At 34.1% G+C, this 11,777-nt stretch overlaps 3 protein-coding genes across 5 annotated transcripts in view; 1 reads left to right on the top strand and 2 right to left on the bottom strand.

The window, feature by feature from the left end:
- The window catches only part of LOC124385749, a 1,602-nt gene extending 1,325 nt beyond the window's left edge, over positions 1-277 (bottom strand). The window contains exons 1-2 of one of the 2 annotated variants that reach the window (XM_046849011.1): positions 190-277; positions 1-14 (exon numbers count right to left, since the gene is read on the bottom strand). The exon at positions 1-14 is cut by the window's left edge and continues 367 nt beyond it. In XM_046849011.1, coding sequence (XP_046704967.1) covers positions 1-14; positions 190-232 — 57 coding nt within the window. In that variant the 5' untranslated portion in view covers positions 233-277. The remainder of the gene's footprint in view (positions 15-189) is intronic. The other variant, XM_046849012.1, reaches the window with a different exon arrangement.
- Positions 1-11,777, top strand: part of LOC124386128 — a 32,542-nt gene that overhangs the window by 18,087 nt on the left and 2,678 nt on the right. The window lies entirely within an intron of this gene.
- Positions 1,072-3,566, bottom strand: LOC124385730. Of its 2 annotated transcripts, none has more exons than XM_046848977.1 (6): positions 3,347-3,566; positions 2,471-2,812; positions 1,960-2,295; positions 1,670-1,780; positions 1,555-1,583; positions 1,072-1,413 (listed from the first exon to the last, which is right to left on the bottom strand). In XM_046848977.1, the coding sequence occupies exons 1-6, from the start codon at positions 3,519-3,521 to the stop codon at positions 1,312-1,314; spliced, it is 1,095 nt and encodes a 364-aa protein (XP_046704933.1). In that variant the 5' UTR covers positions 3,522-3,566; the 3' UTR covers positions 1,072-1,311. The 2 variants fall into 2 exon arrangements, 1 of the variants encoding a protein (XP_046704933.1); XR_006925793.1 differs by having other exon boundaries at positions 1,302-1,413; positions 1,965-2,295; positions 3,347-3,564.

The raw sequence follows: 11,777 nt of genomic DNA, 5'->3' as shown, positions 1-11,777 counted from the left end.
AGGTTTTACTGCATCTAGGAAAGAAACTCATTAAGTTTCTTATGATATAATGTCAATAATTGTCAATAATTGTCAATAATTAAGTGAACTGCACACAAAATCAAAAAGTAGTTGAAAAGTAATTATCCCCATAAATTATTCTTTTAAAAAAATCATACAAGATGGGAATCATTTGCTCGTATTACTTACACATGGCACAGAAGATCAGAATTAAAATCCAGAACCTATTCATTTTTTTATTTCATTAAAATTCTTAAAGTCAGTGTTTGTCTCTCACTTATCAACAGAATCTGAATGCACTTTGAAGCACGGTATGAATTTATATTTACACTATAGGCAGTCTGTACTGAACACGCCCAGGATATGCCACGTGACTGGCTGCAATAAATGAAAACAAAGATGGCGACCACACAGTGTCTCATTTAACCACATCTCACCCAGTCAATTCAAAGGGGTTTTCTCTTACTCTCATGTGCAGTATGTATCCACTGCATTTTTATTTTTTATATATATATATTTTAAATCCTTTCATACCACTGGGTTCTAATGAACTGAATACTGCTTTGCAAATTACAGAGAACATTGTTAAGCAATAATGTAGAAATTTGTATAATATATAGTACATATAGAAAATATGAAGACTTAAATGAGGTATATATGGGTTTCCCCAGACTGATAAAACAGACACTAAAGACCACTGCAATATTCACAATGTACCACATTACAAGTTAAAATATAAACAGAGAGCTTCTGTATTTGTGTTAAAAATGTAATAAGTGAATGTAAAAAGTTGTCACTGATACCAGAAAAACTTTAGTACAGTAGCAAAATATTTGTACTTTATTACTTCCCATCTCTGCAAGTCTGCCTACATCTGAAACACAACTAAAAAAAAGCACAGCACATAAACCATTCTAGCTGCTTGTTTCTGATCATTAAACACTACCATGAGAGCTGAAAAAGTGAGGACTCTGCTTGTGGTTTCAGAACACAGTTTAGATAAGACTTCCTCCCTCTCATGATTATACCCCAGACACCTCCCAGCTACAGATTCAAAAACACAGCAGTTCATAAAATGATTCATTCTTCATTTATTATTGATGAATAAAATTATCACACTGATTTATATACAATATTTATTGCAAAACTCTACACATTATCATGAGGTCCTCAGATTGACGATTTAAGAAATATAAACACATAAGGTTTAGTTTTATTGTGTTAATGATCAATGCATTCAGGAAACAGTGTGAGACGGTGAGTGCAGTAATATTATTTCATATTTCATAAAAAGCATCACTGTAAGATATTCTAATCGAAAGATGAGTAAATCAGTTCAGAATACACACTGTCCTGGTTTTTTCTCTCTTTAAACTGTAAAGCAGAAAAATTGACCGTGACAGCAGAACGACCCTGTGGGAATAATTTAAAGCTATATTAAATTATTATTAAGCTATAAAAAATATATATATAAATGACAGTTTTGAGAATTAATTCATCATGTCATATATTTTTACATTTAACATTTTTACATTTTTACATTTTTTTATTTACCTGATTGGCAGAACCTTGATGAGATCTCACTGTAGAGCAAATCATTTGATTGTATTAACATTAAATACATGTATTTGATAGAATATTTATATACACAACTATAATATAAACTCACCATTTCTACAGTCACAATTTTCCTCTTTACAGCTTACAATAAGAGCAAAGATCACAAGCACACACACACCAGCTACAGGGAGAAAGATCACTACAGGATCCACAGATTTTCCTGTACCGCAATAAACCATAACAATAAAGATATTCATTAAACATTCATCATATTATTTTGAAGTTACTTTGATTCTTTGTTAATATAAAATAACTATATCCTTCTATGACCACAACATTATTTACCAAATGATCACTGGCTATAAATATTAGACAATGAGAAAACTGAATTTTTCTTACTGAACTGTACTCGTGTTCCGTTCCCGAAAATGATCTTCCCACACAGGGCCACAGCGCAGTAGTAAGTACCAGTATCATTGAGGCTGAAGATGTTCTTGGACAAGTTGTACACACAGGTGTGTGTAGAAGATTCGCTCTCACACTGAAGGCTGCTGTTGTGATGAGTGTAAATGAGTTGAGGATGGGATTGTGATGGAGCAGCTCTGAACCAGAGCACTTGGAGTTCTGCTGCTCTGCTCTCAGAGAGAACCGAACACTGCAGAGTCACTGATGCTCCTGCAGGAACCGAGTCTGACACACTGCTCTGAAACACTGAAACACTTACATCTGCTTTACCTGTACAGTGTGATAGAAACAGTGACCAGAATCAGCTGTTAAATATAACATTTGCTATACTTGTTCTACATTACTTCTCTATAAATCTTACATTCTAATATGCAAATTTCTCACAATTTCTTGTCAGAAGATTCCTCAATTTTTTTCATTAATCAAACTATAAAAGAAATCTTACGTTTCACTGATAAAAATGTTCCTTTTCCAAATTCTATTGAAAACTTTCTCAGTCCACAGTAATACATGGCTTCATCTGACGGTTCCACGTGCGCAATTTTCAAATGGCAGCCCAGATTTTCTTTCTCAACGCTGAATCTTGGTGACCTGAACTCCTCCTCGAAAAAAGAATCAATTTGAATTGAGACCAATACACAAGGCTCATATCCAACTTTTTGCTTGTACCAAACGACAGATTCGCTGATGTCCTCTCGCTGTATAAAGCAGTGCAGAGTCACGTTACCACCAACATCAGCAGAGATAATTGAGTTCGGTTGAATGATGTAATTTATCTGTGCAGAATCTAATCGAAAGTGTTACAGGATATAATTATTAAATGATTAACATGAGACAACGATTGCAGTAAATATAGGTATGCCAAGTGCAGCAGGTTTAATGACTTGAATTTCCAGTGTATCACTTAGGAGGTGTGTAAAGTGTGTTTATGTGCTTGCAAATAAATGTGTATTGTGTTTTCATATTCAAATTTATTTTGCTCTAAGAAAAAAAAAAAAAAAAAAAAAAAAAATTTTATAAAAAAAATATTATAACATATAGCAGGAAAAGATGTGTATATAAATATATATGTGTGTGTATATACATTTACTAAAATGTATTAATAATATTGATTATTTGATGTAAATTCATATACATTTTCTTTTTGCTACTATATAAACCTTTCAATAGATTTTAGTATTTTGAGTTTCACTCGATAGATTTCTAAAATTCAGCTTTTTTTTTGTTTCTTTAACCAGATCAAACCCTGTATTACTAATGTTCTTATTACAGAAAAATATTTGATATGGATCCCAAATAGGAGTGAAGCATCTCAACTTACCAAATTTATTAAAGAGCATCATTGTAATCCACATTAGCATCATAATTTCCAGCCTGAGGTGTGTGTGCAGCATGTGTGTGAGGTGTGTGTGCAGCATGTCACCTCTCAATACACTGAAAGGTGGGTGAACTGAGCACATCTCAGCTTGTGCCAAGAATTGCTGAAAGTCTGACATCGTACACTTTTTTTTTTTAGGTTAGCAGCAGATACAGGTCTTAGCTCCTCCTTTTCTTTTTATATATTTCTTCAAAGAAGAAGGACATTTCTTAAAAAAATTAAAATAAATAAATAATAAAAAAATCTAAATGTATTAACAAAAAAAAGCCATGAAATTCTTCCAAATCATTAAGGTAAAAAAAAAACACCTGAAGGAAAAGCAGAAAAAAATAACTTTTTGCAATAATTAAATATTAAATCACTTTATTCAATTGTTATTAATTAAAACTGGATATTTAGTGCAGAAGATAGAATAAAAGATAAAGGTACAGTACACTGTCAGCATGGTCTATAACAAACATTTTAATTAATATTTGATCATTAATTATGAATAATGTTTCATTCATACATTTGATTATTTTACTGTTAAAAAAAATACTCTTTGTGGTTTATTTTGTGCATTTCGATGTTTTTTAATCTGCTTAATATAATTATCCAGTAAATTGGATTTAAATTAAATATTATGATAATTAAGAGATTTGTGCAGGATCTATTATGTTTGGTCAGTTGTTGGTACAATTCATTAGACATCCTGCATAATTTTACATTTCATTATTGACATCAAGATCATACAAGGCCCATAAACCTATATTTATTTTACTTTAAATAGAAACTACTATGAGCCCTTACAAACTCCACCCAGTCCACAGTGAGCATCAGTAGGACCCTGAAGGCTCAAAACTAAAATATGAAAATGACCTGTTATAAGATACATGTGGTAGTGACCTGAAAAATAAAGAAGTGAAATGAAAAAGCATTAAATGCTCAAGCATTAAAGATTTTTCTACAATTATTAACAAAATAATTTTTATGTCTGTGTGTGTGTGTGTGTGTGTGTGTGTGTGTGTGTGTGTGTGTGTGTGTGGTAGTTGTGTATAGTGGTTTTGTAGCTCTGCAGAGTGTTTCATATCTATAAGCTGCTCTGACCACTTGAGCTGCTTTTCTCAGTAACATCAGTTTCTCACCTCTAAAACATTCCACAGGATGTGTGGCTATTGTGTGTTTTTGTGTGTTTGTGTGTGTTTTCTAAAAAAAAAAACATGACAGCAGTACAGAATTCACAGGTTTACATAATTATGCTTTATGTTACACCTAATTGAGGACTTACACAGGGTCGGAGTGAAAAGTCATGGTTTAAAGAATTTATTCTAAATTCTATTGTTTTCACTCAAATATACCCAGAGTGTGTCTTACTGTTTGTGGCAAGCAACAACAACTGTAATCATTATTTTTGCTAATTTTTAGAGGATCTTGTATACAACTGTGTGCTTGAGTAAACAGGAAGGTACAGCAAGAAAATACCCACTGGCAGTTGTGGTTAGACGAATGAACTACCCTTTGTCTTCCTGTATGAGCACAGCAAAAAAAAAAAAAAAAAAAAAAACACTATAAAAAAATATATCACAGATCGATATCAATGCTTCTAATTTTCATTGTATCTAAATAATAATAATAATAATAATAATAATAATCATCATCATCATCATCATCATCATCATCATCATCATCATCATCATCATATTACACTGCAGCATTAAATCCTGAAGCCAGGCAGCAGTTTAGATCATAATTATTTTTCTGTACCTTTGTGTTAGATATTACAGTTCAGCATACATCACATCAGTGTGCACCCAGTAATCACTTCCACCAGGTTGGGTATTTTTCTTGAACAACTGCAGAGCCCCATAAGTTGAGCTGGTGGGACGAGAAAGCTAAAAAAACAAATAATGCAATCTTGAAATTTAATAATGATCGATACATACAGTAGGAGCAACACTGAGCAGGTGGATCAGATTCAGCACAGCAGTGACACGATCACAGTGCTGGTGTGAGGACACGACCTCAGTGTCTCTACTGGATTGAAAAATTCTCCACCAAAATCAAAGTGTAATTAAATATAGAACATTATACCCAGAAAAACATCAATATAATCATATACATAAGAATACGTTCTGTATATTTATACAACACAAATAGTTTTGATGTACACACGCACCTGCTTTGATCTTAGACAATCTTCTACAGAAGTTTCTACTGTTTATACAGAAAAACACTCCATTACTCATTTTGATTGAACATTAATGTGATTAAAATTTAGAATAAAAGCACTTACTTTTATTACACATTCTGCCTAGTGTGAAATAAGCGAGACAGAAGATCAGCAGTGCAAACAACCCCAGAGCGGTTCCCAGAATGAGCACTGTCCAATACAAAGATCTGATCAAATCTAATACTGTTATTCAGGATATTTACATTTGCCTAATTGTCAAATTCTGCTTTATAAATAAAGTATAATTAATTAAATGTTAAATAATAGGACAACTTACCTTTATTCTCATGTAAGTTGATGTATCCATGCAATTTTGGTTCAGACACACACACCACTGGTTTAGATGTTTCTGATGCAGTAGTAACAGTCACACCTATTAATATTTATCATCAGTCACTAAAAGTCTGTATTTTAGGGTTGTTGTAGAAAACACACACTTTGCATTTTATTACTTTACTATTTTTATCTTCGAACATGCTGATGATAATTAAGAAAAATATCACTACATCAAACAATATCTACATTTTTCTTTTTGGTGTAAATCTTACCTTTAATCTTTAAATACGTCCCATCTGCAAACACTAAGTCAGGAGATGTCAGTGCACAGTAGTACATGGCTTCATCAGACTGAGTTATGTTTGAAATGGTCACATTAAAGCAGTTTAAATGTGTTTTTGTCTGGAAACTTCCATTCTGGAATTCAACGGAAAATGTTCCTCCAGCATTTCTAAAGACTTTGAGTATTATTTGTGGTTGTGCTCTGTGTGGTTGCTTAAACAAGGCCATCATGCCAACTGTATTTTCAGAAACACAACAGCGCAGAGTCGCCGAGGCTCCGATATCCACACTGAGCTCTTTATCAGGCTGATAAACTGGTGGCTTTGTGAGAGATTGTGCAGAAACCCAACGTCCACCAGGTTTTACTATATCTTAAAAAAGCAACAATTATATTAGGTTAGAAATATAATTTATATATCAATATTAAACTGATAATTAAAATGTCCTTTTGCAAAACTGCATACAAAATAAGTTGTTTAACGTAATTGCCTTATAGATTGTTATTTTTAACATCATACAAAATGGGAATAATTCACTTATATTACTTACACATGATGCTGAAAATCAAAAGAAAAATCCAGAATCCAGGCATTTTTTTATTTCTTAAAAGTCCTTAAAATTCTGTGTTGGCTTCTTTTTTATCAACGGAATCTGAATGCATTGAAACATGCTTTGAATTCATATTTACACGATAAGCGGTCTGTACTGAGCACGCCCAGAATATGTCATGTGACTGGTTAAAATAAATTTAAAAATAGACACGGTAACCACACAGTGTGTCTCTAAACCACTGTGTGCAGTGGGTATAAAAACCATTATATTATAGCTGTATAGACTTTTACTGTTCTCTAACTAAACACTGCTTTACAGATTACAGAGAACATTTATTAGGCAATATATAATGTAGAAAAGTGTATAAATGTGTAATTATAAAATAAACTGAACATGACTATAGAATATGAATATGAAGAGAATCTGTGTAATATGAAGACATCAATATATTTTATTTGTTTGTTTGTTTGTTTGTTTTATTTATTTAAAAAAGTTATACAAAAGAACTGGACACTGCCACTTATTGTTTTAAAAACTGTCTATATTTAAATACATATACACTGATCAGGCATAACATTATGAACACCTGCTTAATATTGTGTTGGTTCCTTTTGCTGCCAAAACAGTCCTGACCTGTGTTAATGTGATGCCTGGTCAGTGTATTTGTGTAATAGGTTGTTTGGAGGCTTTGGAGAAAAATTTAAATTTTGTTTAAGAATGTAGTGCAATTTATCAAATGGTATTTAACCTAATCTAACATTCAGAACTCAGGTCCTGTGAGCTGAATTCTGGGATTGAAAAGTTTTATTTTTTATTTTTTTATTTAATAACATTTTGGGGTCCCTGGTGGTCACCGGGTTCGATCTCCGGTCAGGGAACCAACCCCAGCCACTCTTAGTGCGGTCCCAAGCCCGGATAAATGGGGAGGGTTGCATTAGGAAGGGAATCCAGCATAATAATGTGCCAAATCAAACATGCAGATGATCCGCTGTGGCGACCCCTAATGGGAAAAGCCGAAAGAAATTTATTTGATAAAATTTTGTACAAACTTTACATTTGTATTAAAATTAAATATCAGTTACTCATTAGAAAGGTTCCTGAGGTGCATGGATACTGTATCTGTAGATTAATGATGTCCTGTTGCTAATGTTCCTATGGTAGCCAAACTGCATTGCTTCTTTTAATACCATGGACAGCAACCAACTTTCAATCATCATATTATAGGTATAACCTAGTCTCTAAATAAACAAATACATACATAAATAAATAAATACATAAATAAATAAAATTCTGCTCAATCAAGTTGTACATTTTAGTAACATTCCAAGATGTACATTTATTTGGTTTGATTGAGATTCACTCAAAATGTTACTTCACTCAAAGATCAACACCATGGACAGCGACACAATCCTGATAAGAAGCTGAAATAGGGGCATTTAGGATGCGTTCGTCTTACACTTCATACAACATCGTTCAGTAGGTAAGGCCTCTATGAGTTATTTTTCCTTTTATTTTTATTTATTTATTTATTTTTTGTGTGCATGTATGTAGTTGAAAACTGATTATAAGAAAATAAAAACAATATTGAACTGCCCCAGAAGACCATCAGATAATCCAATTAAAGTGAAAACCAGAAACAATAACAAGGGCTCATGCATGGAACAACAGATAAATCTACACTTTTAAAACTCTTTATCTTTAATGAGCATGAAGTCTCTGATGGCGTCATATTCTGTTTTAAAGGTCTGTAGGTACAAGATGCAAAAATAGTACCACTAGGTGGAGCCATACTGTGTGGCATGGCTAATAAGAGTACACATTAAACATGGAAATTGTGTGCAGTTTGGAACAAAAAAATAAAATGAAAAGATAAAAAGAGGAATGCAATACAAATACCTTATATATAAATTCAGCAATTTTTTATTTTTTTATTTTACCCAAATTGAGTTCATGATACAGCAGCTATATGGGGGTGGGGGGTGTGGTGTGTGTGTGTGTGTGTGTGTGTGTGTGTGTGTGTGTGTGTGTGTGTGTGTGGTGGGGGGAATTAGGGCTTAGTCTGTGGTTATACGGTGGTGCTGTGGTTTTAGTTGTGTCAGAACAAAATCACATGGTTCTGAAAAATGGTGCATGAAGATGTTTAATGAGGACAATTGAAGAACAATCTCTGAGTCTTGCAGCAACTCAGATGCAACTCAGAAGCCCAAGAGAGAACGTGAAAAGCTCTTAATTTGGTGGATTATAAAAAGCTCCGCCCACAAGCCTTTTAACCAGGAAGTTCAGTGCAGGTTGTTGAGCTGCTGCTGCTGTCACATGGAGGGGTGAAAACTTTTACTGCCTGATATTCACTTGAACACATTTTATATTATTCTATTAAATATATTATATATTCCATTAAGTATGTTGTAATTATTTTGTATAAACCTTAAACTTGTCTTTATAGCAGCTATTATTATCATTATTATCATTATTATTATTATTATTATTAATTATATAATTCTTTTTTTTTACTTTTAACTGTATTTGGAAATGTATTTGCATGTAATATAATGTATAGCTTTTTACATATTTGCAGATTTTTGATGTTATACACAGTCTTGTACAGTATATACACGGGTGGGCTGTGTGACTTTTCACACCTCTTATCATCACGGCTCTTCAGCAGATGCAGAATGCATGCAGAAGTCTGGTTTGGAAAGTTAAAGCTGAGTGCAGTGGAACATGCAGTGTGGGTTGTGCTCACTGTACCTTCCTGTTTACCTGAGCACCAAGCTTTATAGTGCAAAGCAAAAGAATGTAGCGTAAACAGAACATGAATAAATGAAGCAAATGTTAATGCTGATATCTACACACACACACACACACACACACACACACACACAGAGTAACACACTAACTCGTGTTTAATACATATGACACCGTGCACATGGAGGGTGAGACACAAACGTTCAAGTCAAGAGTCAAGTCAAGAGTCAATGCATCACTAAAGAAGATGCTGTTCACAGAGTGCTGTATCCAAGCACATTAACTGAAAGTTGAATGAAAGGAAAAATGTGGTAGAAAAAGGTGAAATGATGCCCATTGAAGAATTTGGGGAGATCACAAAGAGTGGGCTGCAGCTGGAGTCAGTGCTTCAAGAGCCTCCACACACAGACGTATCCATGGGCTTCAACTGATGCATTCCTCATGTCAATCCGCCCCTGAACCAGAGACGACGTCAGAGGTGTTTTACCTGGGCAAAGGACAAAAAGGACTGTACTGTTGCTCAGTGGCCCGAAGTCGTCTTTTCAGATCAAAGGATAGACAATTTTGCATTTAATTTCGACATAAAGGTCCCAGAGTCTGGAAGGAGAGAGGAGAGGAACAGAATCTAAGTTGCATGAGGTCCAGTATAAAGTTTGCACAGTCAGTGGGGGTTTGAGGAGTCACGTCATCTGAAAAGCATCATATGTGACCGTTATCAGAAAATGTAAGCAGCTTTTGTATGTTAAGAGCAGAATAAAGTGCAGGGTGAAATCTGAAGCTACAATATAACCACTATATAAAGTCTGGACTTGTTTCTAATTTTGTATTGTGGCTGCAATAATAAAAAACAAATAAATTAAACAAACAACAACAGCAACAACGGTCTGGTATGAGAAACAAGTAGCCACACATCCTGTGGAAAGTTTGAGAGGTGAGAAACTGATTGTGTTTCTGAGAAACGCAACTCAGCGGTCAGAGCGGCCTGCAGAGATGAAACGCTCAGAGCTGCAGTGTGTAAAGGGGCAACGAGACAAACAGAGCTACAAAACCACACACACACACACACACACACACACACACACACACACACACACACATACACACCTTAAAACCACATGCGCACACACATACTTGAATGCACACAGTATTTATTAACAAAAAGCTGTTTTGCTAATAATTGTAAAAAAAAAATAATATATTGAACTAGTGGTGTGTGTACATGTAACCTGAATACATAGTTTTTCAAATTTTGTTCAAAATGTTTATGTTTATTTTTATACTTTTTTGCTCATAATTCATTTAAGCTTGTTTGCAGAAACGTGTTCTAACTGATTCCATCAGATTTTGATTCATTAGTTGAGTCTATGATATCAAAGTGTTGCTTAAATGGAAGGAGAGAGAGAGAGAGAGAGAGAGAGAGAGAGAGAGAGAGAGATGAATGTGATTGGTCGGTGCTACACAGTGGTAAAGGAGGAGTCACATTTAGGCCACAATAAAACTCCACCCATTTCAGCACACAAATGGTTTGGGATCTTGGTGACTGTAGATGAATTCAGGCCTCATTTTGACCTCAAGGTCATAAATAAAAAGTTGCTTAGTGTAAAGTTTAGAATATAAATAAAAAAATCAGAGTTTATATATAATCCTGAAAGTAAAATTTATTGTATCTCCAACTGTGAGAGACTTTTGCCTCCCAATGCTTCACACTTGGGATGAAGATATTATATTGGAAAGCAGTGTTTTATGTTCCAAATATAATTGCTTGATGTTTAACCAAAATTTTCTCTTTTAGATGTATCTGTCCACTGAACATTATTTCAGTAGACATCAGGATCATCCACATGGTCTTGGGACAGTTTCAGATGAACATGGGCAAAGTCCTTTTGCTTCTTCCTTGCTATCTTATCACACACAACACCAGTCTGTGCCTCATGGTGGACTCAAAAATGTATATTACTCAATGCAAGTCTGGTTTGTAGGATCTTAGCTGTCACCTTGTTCCTTGTGATTCACATTTTATTTATTCTTGCAGAGAAGTCCTTTGTTTAGTAACCATGGTGCCATGGTGCTCAGTGGCGTCTACCACACAATGGTATGATTTTGTAACCTTTTAGGTCAGCATCAGTAATTTCTTCTGAGGCCCTCAGGAATGTCACGTTGACCAAAGCATGACATACTTCCACAAACCTATGTGGTGAAGACCAGACTTGGATAATGAAGACCCAATTTACATTCTTAAAACATGGAAGGAACAGCTGAATTATTCAAAACAGCTTCCAGAAAACAATGCAATGAGCAGTTACCAAGCAA

This window comes from Silurus meridionalis, chromosome 5 (assembly GCF_014805685.1).
Source record: "Silurus meridionalis isolate SWU-2019-XX chromosome 5, ASM1480568v1, whole genome shotgun sequence".
NCBI lineage: Eukaryota > Metazoa > Chordata > Actinopteri > Siluriformes > Siluridae > Silurus > Silurus meridionalis.
This window is presented reverse-complemented; position numbering and strand designations above follow the sequence as displayed.

Excerpts from the sequence above, each read along its gene's own strand:
- LOC124385730 (XM_046848977.1), bottom strand. The coding sequence starts at position 3,521 with ATGTCAGACTTTCAGCAATTCTTGGCACAAGCTGAGATGTGCTCAGTT. Across the intron at positions 2,813-3,346 it reads GATGCTCTTTAATAAATTTG|ATTCTGCACAGATAAATTAC; the intron begins GTAAGTTGAGAT and ends ACTTTCGATTAG. Across the intron at positions 1,414-1,554 it reads ATCAAGGTTCTGCCAATCAG|GGTCGTTCTGCTGTCACGGT; the intron begins GTAAATAAAAAA and ends TTATTCCCACAG.